The following is an 18,663-nucleotide window of genomic DNA, read 5'->3' as shown; positions in this document are numbered from 1 at the left end:
TCGTATTTATCGAGCGCTTACTGTGTGCAGAGCACTCTACTGAGCGCTTGGGAAAGCACGGTACAACGATAAACAGTGACATTCCCTGCCCATAGTGAGCTCACAGTGCAGAGGGGGAGACGGACGTTGGTTCGATCGTATTTATTGAGCCCTTACGGTTTGCAAAGCGCTGTACTAAGTGCTTGACATCAATATCTGTTCTTCCTTCTACTTAAACTGGGAGCCCTCCGTGGGACCCGATGATCTGGGAGTCAGAGGTCGTGGGTTCTAATCCCGGCTCCGCCATTTGTCAGCTGTGTGGCTTCGGGCAAGTCGCTTCATTTCTCTGTGCCTCAGTTACCTCATCTGTAAAATGGAGATGAAGACTGTGAGCCCTATGTGGGACAGCCCGATGACCTTGTATCCCCCCAGCGCCTAGAATATTGCTTTGCACATAGTAAGCACTTAAAATACCATCATCATCATCATCATCATCATCATCATCATGATGTATCTACCCCAGGAATTGGTGCAGTGCTTAGCACATAGTAAGCGCTTAAATTCCACAATTACTATTGCTAACACTATTCTACTATTACTTGTTTTTCTATTACTACTAGTATTGTTAATTATAATAATGATAATGATTACGGTATTTGGTAAGGGCTTACTATTTGTCAGACACTGTTCTAAGCTCTGGGGTAGATGCGAGTTAATCAGATTGGACACAGTCCCTGACCCACATGGGGTTCACACTCTTAATCCCCATTTTACAGATGAGGTAACCGAGGCCCAGCGAAGGTAAGCGCTTTGCCCAAGGTCACACAGCCGACACGTGGCAGAGTCAAGATTAGAACCCCTTCTGACTCCCAGGCCCGTGCTCGATCCACTAAGCTACGTTAGTACTACTATTACACACCCCAGAATCTACAGGGGATGTTGTGAGGAAATTATAACGATAATAATAATAATCGTGTTATTTGTTAAGCGCTTACTCTGTGCCAGGCATTGTACTAAGCGCTGGGATGGACACAAGTAAATCGGGTTGGACACAGTCTCTGTCCCACATGGGGTTCACAGTCTCAATCCTCACTTTCCAGATGAGGTAACTGAGGCCCAGAGGAAGTGAAACGACTTGCCCAAGGTCACACAGCAGACAAGTGGCAGAGCCGGGATTCGAACCCAGGGCCTCTGACTCCCAGGCCCAGGCTCTATCTACTAGGCCACAGACACACCCCACCCGTGACTCCCCGGGTACTCCAGCGGGCGATGAGAAGCGGCATGGCCTAGTGGACAGAGCACGGGCCTGGGAGTCAGAAGGTCAGGCAGCTTCCCTAAGGCAACTTGTTTTTTTATTTTCATTATTATTATTAAGCACTTACTCTGTGTTAAGCGCTGTTCTAGGCGCTGGGATAGACTCAGGTCAATCAGGACAGACCCAGTCCCCGTCCCACGTGGGACTCACAGTCTAAGAAGGAGGGAGAGCTGGTACCGAATCCCCGTTTCACGGCCAAGAAAACCGAGATACCGACAATTTCAGTGGCTTGCCCAAGATCACGCAGAGGCAGGTGGCGGAGGGAATTAGAACTCGGCTCCTCTGACTCTCAGGCCTTTGCTCTTTCCACGCTCATTCACTCACTACAGTTAAATCGCTGCTCTCCTTCCCTCTCGGACTCTGAGGTCCGTGAGAGACAGGGAGTTTATCCGATTATCTTGTGTCTACCCTGCGCTTAGTACGTAGCAGGTGCTTAACAAACATTACAGCATTTATTAATATTAAGGTCCTGCTGGCAGACCGTGAAAGAGAGGGCAAATTTAAAAAATGTGGGTGGAGGAGAGCAGGAGGGCAACAGAGGGCCTTAAGTGGGTTGCAGAAGGAAAGCAGGTGAGAATTCTGATTCACGCACACTTGGCTATGGGCTGGTTGCTATAGAGAGCATTTTATTGCCATTGTTCTCGTCCGCCCGTCTCCCCCGATTAGACCGTAAGCCCGTCAAAGGGCAGGGACTGTATCTGTTGCCGATTTGTACATTCCAAGCGTTCAGTACAGTGCTCTGCACATAGTAAGCGCTCAATAAATGCTATTGAATGAATGAATGAGAGAAAAAAAACAAACCACGTTTTCAATAGAGGTAGAGTATTATCACCGGGCAAGCCTTTCTAATTTGAGATCCTTCGGCAGACATCTTTAGCTCAGAACCGGACTGGCCATTTCCCAAGACCGAGTACTTGGGCGACGAATATCGCCCCTTCCTATCCGCCCCCGGCAATGACCGGGAGGTGCCACAAACCGTCTAGGACCCGGTCCATTTTAAAGACCTCTCATCCGTGCCGGTGCTAGGAAATGGCGCCCGACCCCACACGAAGTTTAGCGGATCTGTCCGTTTCGGGCCCAGCTGGGAGGAGAGGAGGGAGAATTGCCATTCAGCTGATCTCCTTCGGATGGAGAGTCGGGAACCATCTTCAGAGCGGAGGAAAGCTGGAAGGGAGGGGTCGGGGGGAAGGGAGGGCCTTCAGCATCCCCAGAGGTCATGAGCACTCTCGGCCAGTCAGGCCAAAATCCTACGGAAGCTCAGTCCATAGACCATTCACTTCCCCGCCCCGACAGATCCAACTGGCCTCACCTCAACAGTCAATCAATTGCATTTATTAAGTGCTACGTGGAGAGAACTGTAGTAAGCGCTTGGGAGAGTTCAGTACAACACAGTTAGCAGGCACGTTCCCCGCCCACAGGCTTACGGTCTAGAGACAGTCTGCCTTTCGCTTAGGGTAAAGACGACACTGTTCCAACCACTGACTAGCCCGCAGCAGTCCCCGCTCGATGCTTTCTATTTTGCTTTTCCCACCGCTATGCTGTGGTCACACGTGACGGACCACGATCTCCTCAGTCCTTTTCCTGGGTGAAATAGTCCCGGAAGCCACAGTGGGAGAGCGAGGATGTCTGATCGTATCCGCAGGCCTCACAGCCATCTTGTTTCTCCCCTCCAGCAAGAAGCAAGAATAGGGGCCTCCCCTGAACGAACTCCAATCCCTCCACCTTTTAGGGCACTGTCCCACCCCTTTGTTCATTCAGGAGTATTTATTGAGCGCTTACTGTGTGCAGAGCACTGTACTGAGCGTTTGGGAAGGTCCTCCGTCTCTCGGAGAAGCATCCCGAGCAGCAAGGGGAGCATTCGCGCCATGGTCAACCGCCACCCTCCTTCTCAAGACTGACTGCGGGAAGCTCGGAGTCTTATCTGAGCAGCATCGCCTAGTGGATAGAGCACTGGGACTCAGAAGGACTCAGCTCTACCGCTCGTCTCCTCGTGACTTTGGGCAAGTCACTTCATTTCTCTGGGCCTTAGTTACCTCATCTGTAAAATGGGGATGAAGACCGTGAGCCCCACACGGGACAGGGACGGTGTCCGACCCAATCAGCGAGTAACTACCCCAGCTCTCGGAACAACGCATGACACATAGTAAGCACTTAAGAAATATTTCTCTTCTTATTATCATCTCACCTCCCCTCCTGCAGGCGAACTCATCCTTCTGGTCCCCAGAGGTCACGTGAGCTCCTTCCGGAAGCAGACACAGAAGCAAGACCGCAACCTGAGGTTTTAAACACGTGAATTGAATTTTTTAATGAGTCATTTAGGGAACAGTTACAAAAGAATTCCCATCCCAAAACGCCTTTCCTTTTTCTCTAACATGTTCTCCTCCCCAGGCTCCTTTCTAGAGGAGAGGCGAAAGGCGAGGGCGGAGGCTCAAGTTGACCGCGTGGAAGGAGGGAATGGTAAACCATTTCGGCATTTTCTTTAGAAAACTCTAAGGATCCACCACCAGAGCGATTGCAGATGGAGGTGGGGCGTTCTGGGAGAGATGCGTCCATGGAGTCGCTGAGGGTCGGAGGCGACTCGACAGCATAAGACAAGACAAGGAGCGAATTTCTACCTGTTCTGTAAGCTCACTGTGGGCAAGGAACTTGTCTACCAACTCTCTTGTACTGTAATAATAATAATAATAATGTTGGTATTTGTTAAGCGCTTACTATGTGCAGAGCACTGTTCTAAGTGCTGGGGTAGATTCAGGGTAATCAGGTTGTCCCACGTGAGGCTCCCAGTTAATCTGTACACTCGCAGGCGCTGAGTACCCTGTTCTTGCACATAATAAGATCTCACTAAAAACCATTGATCGATACCTCAAGCTTGAGTAACCGACAGAGCCGGCTACAGCCTTCACTTCAGCATGCACCTCGAAACGAAGCTAGAGATGAAGAAACCACAGAAACGGGACGGGGGCTCTGAATGCGTTTTGGAGTCGGAAGACCATAAGCTGGGACACTGTCGCTGCCGACCTGTCGTCCACATCCTGCCTCTGATCTGGAACGCCCTCCCTCCTCAAATCTGACAGACGATGACTCTCCCCGTCTTTAAAGCCTTTACTGAAGGCCCATCTCCTCCAAGAGGCCTTCCCTGCCTAAGCCCTCCCGTCCTTCTGCGCCGACCGGACTTGCTCCCTTGGTTCATCCCGCTCCTCCCGGCCCCACGGCACTTACGGCCATAGCTGTTATTTATTTATTTCTATTACTTTTTATCTCCCCCTCTAGACTGTAAGCTCTTTCTGGGTAGAGAACGTGTCTGTTACATTGTTCGGTTGTCTTCTCCCGAGTCCTTAGTACAGTGCTCTGCATAAAGTAAGCGCACAATAAATATGAATGTGACTGACAGATGGTGCCTGCTCTAACCTAATGGAATTGAAGTTTGGCCAACATTTCCACGGACCCTCCCACCCGCCTTCTTCATGACTTTATGAATTTCGGTCCTGTTTTTTTCGGTTTCAGCTCTGTTTCTTCAGTTTGCTTGCAACTATATTTCTGAATTTTAACCGCTTAGTGCACTGCTCTGCACACAGGAAGTGCTCGATGCCACTGATTTCACCTAATCTCGGCTTCTCCTCATCCTTCAGGCAGAGTCGATCGCTGAATTGGTTTGGAGAGATGGTAGAGGGGAAAAGAAAAGAAGTTTAAAAGAGAAGCAGCACGTCCTAGTGGATCAAGCCCGGGCCTGGGAGTCAGAAGGACCTGGGTTCTAATCCCGGCTCTGCCACTCGTCTGTTGCATGACCTTGGGTAAGTCGCTTCACTTCTCTGGGCCTCAGTTCCCTCATCTGTAAAATGGGGATGAAGATTGTGAGCCCCCCTCCGTAGGTCAGGGACTGTGTTCAACCTGATTAACTGTACCTACCCCAACACTTAGAACAGTGCCTGGTACCCAGTAAGCGCTTAACATGTACCGTAATTATCATCATCACAACATTCAAGGGAGACCAAAGGAGAATTTTACCTTAAACTGGCCTGAAACCAGCCCGTCTCTGAATGACCGTGTGCGTAAGGCCAACCACTCTCCACATCTGGAAGTGAACTTCAGACCAAGACAAAAACACCTGGGCTTTTTTCTCTTGAAGGGGAGTTGCTCTGTCAATGCTCGTTTATAAGATCGCCCTGTTTGATTTCCCCAACAATCTCCCAGGCATCAACCCCTCTCGCCTTATCCATCCATTCAATCTAGGGAGTAAATCAGAGTCAGTCAATCTAGAAGACTATTTTGACATGTGTCTTCCCCCAACACCATGGAAACGGAGAGACATTTTACTGAGTGATTAGTGCTCTCGATAGGCACCAGAGTAATAAAACGCCATCAGACATTGAAAATGGAAAATACATACGTTTTGTCCAAAGTAGACAAACTCTAGTTTCCCTTAATGGGACTAAAACAATGAATGATAGTAACGATAATAACAATAACTGTGGCATTTGTAAAGGGCTTACTCTGTACCAAGCACTGTACTGATCGCTCGTATAGATATTATTAGGTCGGACCCAGTCCTCATCCCACATGGGACTCGCAGTTCAAGTAGGAGGGAGAAGAGGTATTAACCCCCCATTTTATTTATTTTTATTTTATTGAGGCACAGAGAAGCGATCTGTCCAAGGTCACATGGCAGACAAGTGGTGGAGCTGGCATCAGTTAGAACCCAGGTGCTCTGACTCCCAGGTCCGTGCGCTCTCACTGGGCCACACTGCTTCTCTGCTTCTCATAAGCCGTCGCTGTCTAAAATAGTGAGCGCTTACAAAGAGAGTTCCCTCAACGCCCCCGGCCCTCCCCAGACCAATGGGATTCCAGTGGTTGAACCAGTTTCAGTACAGATTGGGTTCCCTAATAACAATAATAATGATTGTGGGATATTTTTAAGCACTCACTACGGGCTAAACAGTGCAATCAGATCAGACCCGGTTTCTGTCCCACCCGGGGGTCACCTGACACGGGTGTGATGGTTAAGTACTTAGTTCAGCGCTCTGTACACGGAAAGTGTTTAGTAAATGCCATTGACCGATTGATTGATTGACCGGTTGTTAAGGGCCCCTGTTGGATCGATAGGATCAGTCCCTCCTTTTTTCCAGATATCCCCGGTCCTCTGACCTAGCAGGGCACGGAACGGGCATCGCGGCTGGGACCGAGCCAGGAAAAACCTGCGCTGAACCGGATTTGGCCAGAGCCCCGTCCCTCTCTCCGTGGACGCTGGGCAGTGCGATGATAATAATCCCACGTCCTACCTCCGGCCTGGAATGCCCTCCCTCCTCACATCCGCCAAACTAGCTCTCTTCCCCCTTCAGAGCCCTACTGAGAGCTCGCCTCCTCCAGGAGGCCTTCCCAGACTAAGCTCCCCTTTTCCTCTGCTCCTCCTCCCCTCCCTCTGCTCTACTCCTCCCGGCCCCAAAGCACTTGTGCATATATGTATATATTTATTCTTCCATTTTTTTAAAATGATGCCTATATCTATAATTCTATTTATTTATTTCGATGCTATTGATGCCTGTCTACTCGTTTTGTTTTGTTGTCTATCTCCCCACTGTAAGCCCGGTGTAGGGTAGGGATTGTCTCTATCTGTTGCCGAATTGTACTATCCAAGTGCTTAATACAGCGCTCTGCACACAGTAAGCGTTCAGTTAATACGATTGCATGACGAATGAACAAATGAATGAACCCAGGAGGTGTTTGCCTCAAATAAGATAATAGTCATCTTGGGAATCTGTTCAATACTCGTGTTTATTGTTATTTTGTACTCTCCCGAGTGCTTAATACAGTGCTCCGCACAGAGTAAGCTCACAATAAATACGATCGAAGGAATGAACGCAAGCGTTGGGGTAGGTACGAGGTCATCAGGTCGGGCTCATTCTCCGACCCGGCTTCACGGTCTCGGTTCTCCGCTTCGTCGGTCCGGATTCCCTAGCTCGGGAGTGACCGTCTTCTTGGGGCTAGTGGCTGGGATTGGGGGCCGGGATGGGTTTCCGGGAAAGATGAAGTAAGTGCACTCGTAAGTACTGCCCCTGTCGCTAGAACAAACCTTCCAGATGGTTCTCCGGTCCAGCGTCTTAGCCTCCGTCTTAAAGGGAACGGCTCCGAAGCCCAGATAATTAAAGTGCCTGCACCAATGGTATTTCTGAGTGCTTACTGTGTGCAGGGCACTGTAATAAACGCTGGTGAGAATATGATATGGCAGAGTCGCCCCCGAGCTTACTTTTACCATCTGAGGATGTGGAAGAGAGAGACAGAGACAGACAGAGAGAAGTGTCAGACACAGACAGGCGTTCTCTTGCAAGGAAGGTGGAGGTTCGGGACAGGAAGAGGTCAAGAAGAGACTTTGCTACTGGTAATAGTCATATTCATTGCAGCATCTAAGTGTTTACTACGTGTTAAGCACTGGGGCAGAAACATTTACCTGCTTGGGCAAGTCACCAAACTTCTCTGTGCCTCGGTTTCCTCTTCTGTAAAATGGAGGCGAAATGCCCGTTTTCCCTCCTCCTTACATTGGGAGCCCCATGAAGGACATGGAACATGTCTGACCTGATTATCTTGGCACACAGTAAGCATGTAACAAATACCACAATTATTATTACTACTATATGAGGTTCTAAAATCTGAGACAGTCTCTGTCCTACGGGACATTTTACAGATGAGGAAACCGAAGGCAGAGCTAAGACTCAAATCTAGGTCTCTCGATTTCCGGGCCCACGCTCTTTCCATTAGGAAGTAGCGTGGTCTAGTGGGAAAAGGACGGGCCTGGGAATCCGAGGGCCTGGGTTCTAATCCTGCCTCCGCCGCTCGCTTGCTATGGGGCCTTGGGCAAATCACTTGAATTCTGTACCTCAGTTCCCTCAGCTGTATGATGGGCTTTCGATACCCGTTGTCCCTCCTACTCAGACTGTGAACCCCATGTGGGAAACTCTGTCTTACCTAACTCACATCTACCCCAGCAGTTGAAACAGAGCTTGACCTATAGTAAGCGATGAACAAAAACCATTTTTACATTTTTAAGTGCTTCACAAATACCTTAAAAAAAAAAGAAACGGGTCACTGCTTCCCGCTAAAAACTCAGATGGAAAGTGTACACGTGAGAAGTTCCATGGCCAAGCCACGGCCCAATCCCTCTCCTACCTCCCGGTCAAGGAGACCCGGCTATCCTTGTGGAAGAGGTCACTGTCAGGGTCGGACCCACAGCTTGGCCATCGAGAGGGTTTAGGTGGGACCAGAGGGCAAAACCTCCTCCCCGCCCACAAAAGGCAAACGGGAACGGGTTACCTCGGTTCCTCAAACAAGCGAGGAGCGAGCGGGCTTTAATCCTCACCTTTCCAGCCCGGGCGCGTAATTCCTCACTTTGACGGCCAGGATTCCATCGAGGATCGGGATAAGCTCCTCCAAGGCAGGGATCGTGTTTACCGACGGCATCGCGCTCTCCCAAGCGCTTGGCACGGTGCCCTGCACCGTGTGAGCGCTCAATAAATACCACTGATTGATCGGGATTCCCTTCCCGAAGCCGTGAGCCCCACGTGGGACAGCGACTGTGTCTGGTCTGATTTTACCGGACGTACCCCTTCGCACAATGCTGGGACCCCAGTAAGCGCTTAAATGCCACATCTATTATCGAGGACGGAACAGGTCGCTTTCTTCCTGTTCGAAAGCCAGTATGAAAGCTCCCGGGCTGCTTCTCGTATGGTATTCGTTGAGCGCTTGCAGTGCGTCCAACACCGTTCTAAGCGCTGGGATGAGTACAGGTCTATTAGGGCAGACTCTGACTCACAATCTAAGATCGGAGCTCACAATCAAAGTAGGAGAGAGAATGGGTCTTGAGTCCCCATTTTACAGTTGAGGCAACTGAGGCCCGGAGAAGACAAGCGACTGGCTCAAGGCCACACGCCGAGCAACTGGCAGAGCCGGGATCAGGCCCCAAAGTTGAGCTGAACCCTGGCACCCAAAGGTCACTACGAATGATGCCGTATTCACCGATTTTGCGGGGCAGCTGGCGGGCAGGGATGGTCCAGGGCGAGAGAGTGGCTGATTTCACTGAGTCCCCTCTCCCTGACCCCATTTCACGAAGAGCCCGTCTCCGCACTGGCCTTGTAATAAACTCCGGATTGTAAACTCCTTGTGGGCAGGGAACGTGTCGACCAACTCAGGTCTACTGTACTCTCCCCAAGCGCTTAGTCCAGCGCTCGGCACACGGTAAATGTTCAATAAATTCAATCGACCGACCGATCCTCCCTCGTGGTGGTAGGGACATCGGCGCTCGGCATTCTCTGAGCTCTTCTGCTTGGCCGAAAGCGCTTTCGTGCTGCTTTTAAAAAATATACTCGAGGCGGTTATAAAGCTGCCACGTGAAGCTCCTAAAAGCGGCCGCTTTTGCCTTAAGTCACCTGTCTCGCCCATGAGCAGTCAAGCCTCAAGGCCGGGAACCGGGTTCAACTATCAGAATGAAGGCTGGCGTTGGGCTCAGCGTCGTCTTTGTCCTATCCTGCAGCAGACTGACCTTAAGACCCCAGGGTCTTCCCCTTTGAGAGCCCCTTGCCCACCCCTCCCAACCAGGGGAAGGGGACCCTGTCTATTTCCCACCTGGGCATCATTTCCCAGTGGTCTGTACAGTGCTCTGCACATGGGAAACGCTTAATAACATTTCTACTGCATCATGGCGGCTTGGGGCGGGAGGAGGGGAGGAGGGGGAGGATCGCAGGGGTAAAGAGGGTTAAACTACATCGGACGCTTCTTGAGAAAGCCGGTCAAGTTACCAGGGCCCTGTTTATCTTTACATTTCTCTCCCCCGTTAGGGTGTGCGTCATTCTGGAATTCCCAGCGACCAGTACAGCGCATCGCATCAAGTGAGCGTTCGATAAATGCTACTGCCGTTTCTCCTCCTCGACGACTACTGCTGCCAGGGTTCGGTTCGGAGTCGTCTTCGTCCTATCCCGCGGCAGATGACGCCGGATTTGAGACGGTTATAAAGCTATCAGAATGGGCCACTTCTGCCCCAAGTCACCTGTCTCGCCGAAGAGCGCTCAAGCCTTAAGGCTGGGAACGGGGACCAACTACAAAAATGAAGGCTGGCGTTCAGTTCGGTGTCGTCCTCTGTCCTACGGATGTAAAGCGAGGGGCCAGAGCGTCTCCCTAGCACTCTTCGACGACCGTTCCGATCACGGAGTAGAGTTTCCTCTTCACCAGCCGGAAGCCGGGGCCGAGGACGAGGGTCCGCCGGGCCCCGGGCCGGAAGAAGTCCCCGAGGCTCGACCCCGAGCGGCCCTCCTGCTTGAACACCAGGGTCAGCTCGAAGGTGGGCACGATGTCCGCGTCCCAGACGATGCTGTCCAGCCGCTTCCAGGCCCTGTCCGCCTCCAGGTGGACGTGGAGGAGGCAGCCCCTCAGGCCGCAGGGCTCGGCGGCCGAGAGGCGCAGGACGTCTCGGGCCACCCTGTGGGTCAGCTTCTCGGGCAGGAGCAGTCGGGAGCAGCCCAGCTTGGTTCGCTTGGAGCCGGACAGGCAGCTCTCCAGCACCCGCACCAGACTCTGGTGGGGGGTCTCTTCGACAGCCGCCTCGTGGAGGGCGGGATCCGGCGGGCCGTGATCCCCGGAGTCCGCGTCTGGGGAGGGGGAGGAGAGAGAGGGTGGTCGAGCGAACCGTCAATCCGGGGGATTTACTGAGCGCTCCCTGGGGGGGCGGAGCACTGTGCTGAGCACTTGCGACAGAGGTGGACATTCGATTCTATCGTATTTATTGGGCGCTTACTGCGTGCACAGCTTGGTGGTCGTGATACCTGCCCTCAAGGAATTTACAGTCTACTGGGGGAGAGAGAGAGACATTAAAATCTATTACAGAGGAGGGAAATAGTAGTGTACGAAGATATTTACGTAACTGCTGTGGGGCTGGGGTATCATATTATCAGTATTATTATAAAAATTACACAGTACTATATAGTATAGTATATATATATATAGAGCATACTATATATATTCCACAGTATACTATAGTAGTAGAATTATTATGATAATTATATAGTAATACCAATCATTCACAGCGACACATTATCATCAATAATAACGGAATTTGGTAAACGCTCACTATGTGCCAGGCGCCGGGGCAGATACAAGCCAATCGGGTTGAACACAGTCCCCGTCCCACGTGGGGCTCACAGTCTCCGCCCCCATTTTCCAGCTGAGGGAACCGAGGCATCGAGAAGTGAAGCGACTTGCCCAAGGTCACGCAGCTGACAAGCGGTGGAGGCGGCATCAGAACCCGTGACCTTCTGACTTCCAGGCCCGGGCTCTATCCGCCGGGCCGTGCTGCGTAAAGTCGACTCAGAGGGAAGGACGGATAGATAGGTAGGGGAAATGAGGGCTCGATCAGGGAAGGCCTCTTGGAGGAAATGTGGTCAAAGGGGGATCTGGAAGGCGAGGAGAGCGGGGCGCCGTCAGATACGATGGGGGAGGGACACCAGGCCAGAGGCAGGATGTGGGTGAGGGCTCGGTGGCGAGGAAGACGAGATTGAGGTGCAGTGGATGGGTTGGCATCAGAGGAGCAGAGTCTGTAGCTGGGGTGATAGCAGGAGATCAGCGGGGTAAATTAGGAAGGGGAGAGCCGACTGAGTGGCTGAAAGCCGACGGTAAGGACTTCCTGTTTGATGCCGAGGCGGACGGGCAACTACTGGGAGGTTCTTGAGGAGGAGCGGTGGCGTAAACTCGTTTTTAGAAAACCAACCCGGGCAGCAGAGCGAAATACGGTCTGGAGTGGGGAGAGACAGGAGGCAGGGAGGTCAGCGAGGAGGCAGATGCCATACTCGAGGTGGGAGAGGATAAGCGCTAGGATCAAGGCGGTGGCATTTTGGATGGAGAGGAAAGCGTGGAATTTAGCGATGGCGCGAAGATGGAGACGGCAGGATTTGGTGACGGACCGAAAGCGTGGCTTGGATGAGAGAGACGAGAGATGCCAAGGTTAAGAGGTTGTGAGGCGGGGAGGACGGCGGCGTTGTCTGCGGTGAAGGGAAAGTCTCGAAGGGGAAAGGGGAGAAGGTCTTTTTCGGACCTGCGAGACCGCAGAGGAGAGAGGTCAGGGCTGGAGCGGTTTGGGAAAACATCGTTCGGCGACGGTAGGTGAAGCTGGGGGAGCAGACACGTCAAACCCCAACGGTAGGATGGCCTAACGGAAAGAGTCCCAGGGTTGAGAATTAGGAGACTTGGGTCCTAATCCCAACCCCGCCACTCGCCCGCCTCGGGGCATCGGACTAGTCGCCTAACTTCCCTGTGCCTCAGTTTTCCTCATCTGTAAAACAGGGCCTAAATACCAGTTCTCCCTTCCCCTTTGAAATTCTCCCCCTTCGAGAGTGAGCCCCATGTTGGATAGCGCTCAGCATCTGATCTGACTGTGTTGATCCCGGGGCTTGGCACAGAATAACAAATATATTATTATGATTACCCTTTAGGGCAAGAGAATCACGTAAAATATAAAAACCGTAGTAATTTCCCTCTTAAGAGGGCTGGTTAGAGAGACAAAGCCTCAGGGAATTTAAAAAGAGGGATGGGAAGCTAGATGACTCTGAAGTTCCCAGCTTAGAATTCGGCCTTCGATTCCTTTGTTTAAAAAAACGCTTCTAGGTGCGAGATGAGGCACCCGGTGAGGAAGATGACATTGGTCTTTCTCGGTGCCAGATAAATCCAGAAAAACCCAAGGAGCCACTGAAATCTCCCATCTCCGCGCTGTCAGCCGCCTGCGGATCCACGGGCTGAGAGCCACCTGCCAGTCAACAGCCTGCCTACCTAGCACACGCCCCGACTCCTTCCTAATTGAAGTCCTCGGCTCCCTCAGTTGGTTGCTTCTCTTGGCGAAGGGTGATTTGGGGATGGGGAGGACTGTACGGGCCGAACCCTGAACTCCCAGAAAGGGGCCCGGGAGCCAGAAGGTCCCGGGTCCTAACCCCGGCTCCGCCGCTCGTCTGCCGCGTGACCTCGGGCGAGTCGCTTGACTTCCCCGGGGCCTCAGCGACCTCATCTGCAAAATGGGGAGTGAGACTGGGAGCCCACAGGGACCGTGACCAACCCGGTTGGCTCGTATCGACTCCAGCGCTCGATGCGGTGCCTGGCACGTAGTGAGCGCCTAACAGAGACCATCATCAACAAGTCTAGTCAGCAGTGAGTAACTGGGAACGAAGGGGAAGAGGATCACCCAGTCCTGCCCTGGATTGGCATCGCCCGACACCACTAGACGCCGTCCGGCTGGGGATGGCCACTGGCTGGGTCGAACCCCGGACTTTGGCTCCGTTTTTTTTTAACCCCTGCAACCCAGTTAGGGGGAGTTTGGGTTTGGAGCATCGAGTCCCTCTGCCCCGGACCAGCTAATAACAGTCGTCGCGGTACTCGTCAGATGGGCGAAGCGTCGCGCCGGATGCAGTATAATCAGATCGGACAGAGTCCTTGCCAAGAGGGAAGTGAGAAGAGGCATTTCATCCCCCTTTCACAGTCTGAGGAAACTAAAACTCGGAGACGTTAGGCCATCTGCCCAAGTTCACACAGCGGGCAAGTGGCGGAGCCGGAATTCAAACCCAGGACTCCAGATTCCCGGTTCTGGAGGTTTTCATTCTCCCCTTCCCCCGACCAGCACTCACGTACGTACCTAGGGCCCAGGCCTGGGAGTCGGAGGATGTGGCTTCTAATCCCAGCCCCGCTGCGTGTCTGCCGCGCGACCTCGGGCAAGTCGCTTCGCTTCCCTGCGCCTCGGCTCCCTCATCTGCAAAATGGGGATCGAGACCGTGAACGCCTCGAGGGACGGGGACCGTGTCCAACCCGATCACCTCGTATCTAGCGGGCGCTCAGAACAGTGCGCGGCACAGGGTAAGCGCTTCAAAAATACCGCAATCGTCATTCATTTATATTAGTGTCCGTCTCCCCCTCTAGACCGTAAGCTCCTTGAGGGTGGGGATCCCGTCTGCCGATCCTGTTGCGTCGTAACAGTAACCGCGGCGATGGTTAAGCGCCCGCTACGTGCCAAGCACTGTTCTAAGCGCTGGGGTGGATCAAGCAGACGGGGTTGGACCCAGTCCCTGTCCCACGTGGGGTTCGCAGTCTCCATCCCCCTCTGACAGGTGAGGAGACCGAGTCACGGGGAAGCGAAGCGACTCGCCCATTCGAAGCAGACAACCGGCGGAGCCGGGATAAGAACCCACGACCCCTCGGCTCCCGGGCCCGTGCGCTCTTCAGTCATCCATTCGATGGTATTTATTGAGCGCTTCCTGCGTGCGGAGCACCGTGCCGAACGCCCGGAAGGTATAATCCGGCAACGAAGGGAGACCATCGCTGCCCACAGCGGGCTCCCGGTCTAGAAGGGGTGAGGGGGAGACAGACATCGATGGGGGAAAGGGGCATCGCTCTAGGCTGCTTCCCGGGCACCGGGCCCAGCGGCCGGTACGGCGGTCCGGGGGCCGGGAAGCGCTCGGTACGCGGCACGGACGGATCGGCCGAGGCCTCCCGCCGGAGGCCCCCGGGCCCGTGCCACCCCCGGCTTGCGCCCCCCCCCGGGGTCTGCGCTCCTCCCGGCCCGTGCCCTCCGGGTCTGCGATTCCCCCGGCCCGTGGCCCCCGGACTGTGCCCCCCGGGCTGTGCCCCCCGGGCCTGTGCCCCCCGGCCTACGGCTCCCGCCAGCCTGTGCCCCCCGGACCCTGGCCCCCGGGCCTGTGCTTCCCCTGGCTTGTGCCTCCCGGGTCTGTGTTTCCCTTAGCCTGAGCCCCTCGGGTCTGTGCTTCCCTCGCGTCTGAGCTTCCCTCGCGTCTGTGCTTGCCCGCGTCCCCCGGGTATGCGCTTCCCAAAGCCCGGGCCCCCCGTGTCCGTGCTTCTTTCGCCCGTGCCCACCGGCTCTGTGCTTCCCATAGCCCGTGCCCCTTGGGTCTGTGCTTCCCTTAGCCCTTGCCCCCCGGGTCTGTGCTTCTCTTACCTGTGCCCACCGGGTCTGTGCTTCTCTTACCTGTGCCCACCGGGTCTTGTGCTTCCCCAAACCCGTGCCCCCCCGGTCTGTGCTTCCCCTAGCCCGTGCCCCCCGGGTCTGTGCTTCTCTTACCTGTGCCCACCGGGTCTTGTGCTTCCCAATACCCGTGCCCACCGGGTCTTGTGCTTCCCAATAGCCGTGCCCACCGGGTCTTGTGCTTCCCCAAACCCGTGCCCCCCCGGTCTGTGCTTCCCCTAGCCCGTGCCCCCCGGGTCTGTCCTTCCCTGGCCTATGCTTCCCCTAGCCCGTGCCCCCCGGGTCTGTGCTTCCCCTAGCCTGCGCCCCCCGGACTGCGGCCCCCGGGCGTGTGCTTCCCCTAGCCTGTGCCCCCCGGGGCTGTGCTTCCCCTGGTCTGTGCCCCCCGGGGCTGTGCCTCCCTTAAGCCCGTGCCCCTCGGGTCTTTCTCTGCTTCCCCTTGAGCCCGTGCCCCCCCGGCCCCGTGCCCCTCCGTCCCTCCGTCCCTCCCCGCCCCCGGGCCCGCGGCGCCCATCACTCACCGGCGCCGGCGCGGGCCCCGTCCCGCACGGCCCGGGCGGGGGGCTGACAACCCCCCGGCCCCTTCTGCCCGAGGACCCCGCCGGGGGCCACCGTGGGACCCTCCCCCCCCCGCGCACCCCCACGGCCCCACACGGGACAGCGGCCGGGGAGGCCGGCGGAAGGGCGGAGCGTTGGGCGCAGGGTGTCTGCGGCACAGCGGCGTCCGGCCGGGAGGCGGGGGACAAGCCGCAGGCCCAAGGGAGGCAGGGAGGGAGGGAAGGAGGGAGGCCGCCGCGGGGTCCCACACCGCGCCCCTCCTGCCCATATAACTGCCCCCCCCCCCACGTGACAGTCCCCGCCCACCGACACGCCCCGCTCACATCACGAGAAGCAGCGGGGCTCGGGGGCAAGAGCCCGGGCTGGGGAGGCAGAGGTCGTGGGTTCGAATCCCGGCCCTCCCCCCCCCCCGGTCAGCGGGGTGACCGCGGGCCAGTCACTTCGCCTCTCCGGGCCTCGGGTTCCTCACCTGGAAAAGGGGGATGAAGACCGGGAGCCCCACGTGGGACGATCCGATGACCCCCCCCCCCCCGTATCTCCCCCAGCGCTTAGGACAGTGCTCTGCACGTAGTAGGCGCTTAACGGATCCCGACGTCATTACTACAGGACATGCCTCGCCCCCAACCCCCCCCCCCCCCAGCTACGACAGACCGCGCCCCCGCTTCATTCCTTCATTCGATAGCCTTCATTGAGCGCTTACTATGTGCAGAGCGCTGTACTGAGCGCTAGGAACGAACAGGTCGGCAACAGATGGAGACGGTCCCCGCCCTTCGACGGGCTTACGGTCTGATCGGGGGAGACGGGCGGACGAGAACGATGGCCATAAATAGGGTCGGGTATAATATATACTTTAGAAGGATAATATACAAGTATAATACAAGTATAATATATATTTTATAGTACTACTACTAGTAGTGATGATAACGATGGCATCTGTTAAGCGCTTACTATGTGCGAAGCGCCGCTCTGAGCGCCGGGGAGGACACGGGGGGGGGGGATCCGGTTGTCCCACGTGGGGCTCCCGGGCTCAACGCCCATTTTACAGACGGGGTAACCGAAGCCCAGAGAAGCGAAGCGACTTGCCCGAGGTCACACAGCTGACGAGCGGCGGTGCTGGGATCTGAACCCGTGACGGCCGACTCCCCGGCCCGGGCTCTTTCCACCGAGCCACGCTGCTATTACCGCTGTTATCGTTGGTATGATTACGGTCGATAGAGCACAGGCCCGGGAGTGGGAAGGACCCGGGTTCTAATCCCGGCCCCACCACCTGTCCGTCGTGGGACCTTGGCAAGGCGCTTCACTTCTCCGAGCCTCAGTTTTTCTCATCTGTAAAACGGGGATCGGGGCCGGGAGCCCCACTTGGGACACGGATTGTGTCCGACCCGGGGATAGCGTATTCGCCCCGGCGCTGAAAACGTAGCGCGCGCCGAACGGATACCACAGATACCGCGGTTGTTCCTTGGAAGCGAGACCTGAGCAAGCAAAGGAGGAGGAGAGCCACTTTTCCCCAGTGGCTGCCCGAATCGGTTCCCCCTTACGCTTCCAGTGTGGCCGTTTAACGAGAAATCCCTTACGCCACCCTGGATTCTCACCGCCCTCACCCGTGTGGCGGGAAGCCTGAACTCTGGAGCCCGGGCCGGGGGGCACGGGGTTGCCCAGGACCCGGAACTGAGAGAAGCAGCATGGCCCGGCGGAAGGCTCCAGGCTCGGGCGTCAGGGGACCCGGGGTCTAATCCCGACTCTGCCCCTTGTCTGTTGTGGGAGTTTGGGCAAGTCGCTTAGCTCTGGGCCTCGGTTACCTCGTCTGTATCAGGAGGACCTGGTTCTGAACCCCTACTCTGCCGCTTGCCTGCCGTGTGACCTTGGGCAACTTCCTCGACTTCTCTGTGCCTCGGTTACCTCGGCCGTAAAATGGGGGTTAAGACTGCGAACCCCGTGTGGGACGGGGACTTTCTGTCCGACCCGATCTCCTCGTATCCACCCCGGCACTTGATACGGTGTGCGGCGTACAAAAGACGCTTGAGAAATACCTCGGTCGTTCTTACCGTCAAGTCCTCCAACCTGCACTTTAGACTGCGAGTTCTATGCGGGACAGGGACTGTCCGACCCGCTAAGTCTGTATCTACCCCAGTGCTTAGGATGGTGCTTGACGTATAGTAAGCGCTTAAAAATCTTTAAAAAGAAAAGGAGTTGTAGCCCTTGGCCCCCAAGGGGCTGGTAGAGTGAGACTTCGGGCCGGGGGGGTCCGCCGGGGTTGGGCCGGCAAGGCAGCGGTTTAAGGCCGCCCGTCAGATCCGTTTCGGACTCTTCAGGCTGAGTGGGGGGGCCGAAGTTCAGGGCGGGCAAGGAAGGGCGCCCGGCCTGGCTAGGCTGGAAGGCTGCTCTCGCCGGGCAGGGAGCGAGGCCTCACGGGGCCACCAGAGGCCGCCGGGCCCCGGGACTCCGGGTCGGGGTCCGAGAAGCCGCCAGGGGCCGGGGCCGAGACAGCCGGCGAGCCGGCCGGCCCGTCGGCCCGCCGCCGGCTCTCCGCCCTCTCATTTCCGACGCCTGCCACCTTGCCAGGTGGCCCGAACTCCCTGGGCCTCGTTCCCCGCCTGGAGCAGCGGGGACACCCTCGTGGAGCGGGCTCGGGGTCTCGAGACCTGGGTTCTCATCCCAGAGCCGCCACTTGCCTGCCGTGCGACCTTAGGCAAGTCATTTCGCTTTTTGGTCGCCTCGGTCGCCTCCTCCTTAAAATGGGGATTAAATATCCTCCCAGCCTCCCTCCATCTAGACTGTGAGCCCCAGGGACTGCATTTGGTCTGACTGTATTGTACAT

General features: G+C 55.6%; 1 protein-coding gene and 1 long non-coding RNA gene across 2 annotated transcripts in view; both read right to left on the bottom strand.

Annotated features, from left to right (window-relative positions):
* Positions 1–300: 300 nt before the first annotated feature.
* On the bottom strand, positions 301–5,736 carry LOC114815648. The gene is made up of 3 exons (XR_003763446.1): positions 5,300–5,736; positions 3,480–3,567; positions 301–345 (listed from the first exon to the last, which is right to left on the bottom strand). It is a non-coding gene; the product is annotated as an uncharacterized LOC114815648 (long non-coding RNA).
* A 2,578-nt stretch (positions 5,737–8,314) lies between these two features.
* DDIT4L (DNA damage inducible transcript 4 like) overlaps positions 8,315–18,663 on the bottom strand; it is a 60,810-nt gene continuing 50,461 nt past the window's right edge. The window contains exons 3-6 of the mRNA XM_029076541.2: positions 18,256–18,439; positions 17,447–17,513; positions 15,809–16,117; positions 8,315–10,923 (exon numbers count right to left, since the gene is read on the bottom strand). Of these exons, the coding sequence (XP_028932374.1) occupies positions 10,454–10,923; positions 15,809–16,117; positions 17,447–17,513; positions 18,256–18,439 (1,030 nt within the window). The 3' untranslated portion in view covers positions 8,315–10,453. The remainder of the gene's footprint in view (positions 10,924–15,808; positions 16,118–17,446; positions 17,514–18,255; positions 18,440–18,663) is intronic.

This window comes from Ornithorhynchus anatinus, chromosome 12 (genome assembly GCF_004115215.2).
Source record: "Ornithorhynchus anatinus isolate Pmale09 chromosome 12, mOrnAna1.pri.v4, whole genome shotgun sequence".
NCBI lineage: Eukaryota > Metazoa > Chordata > Mammalia > Monotremata > Ornithorhynchidae > Ornithorhynchus > Ornithorhynchus anatinus.
The sequence above is the reverse complement of the archived record's forward strand: the minus strand, read 5'-3'. Positions and strand labels throughout refer to the sequence as shown.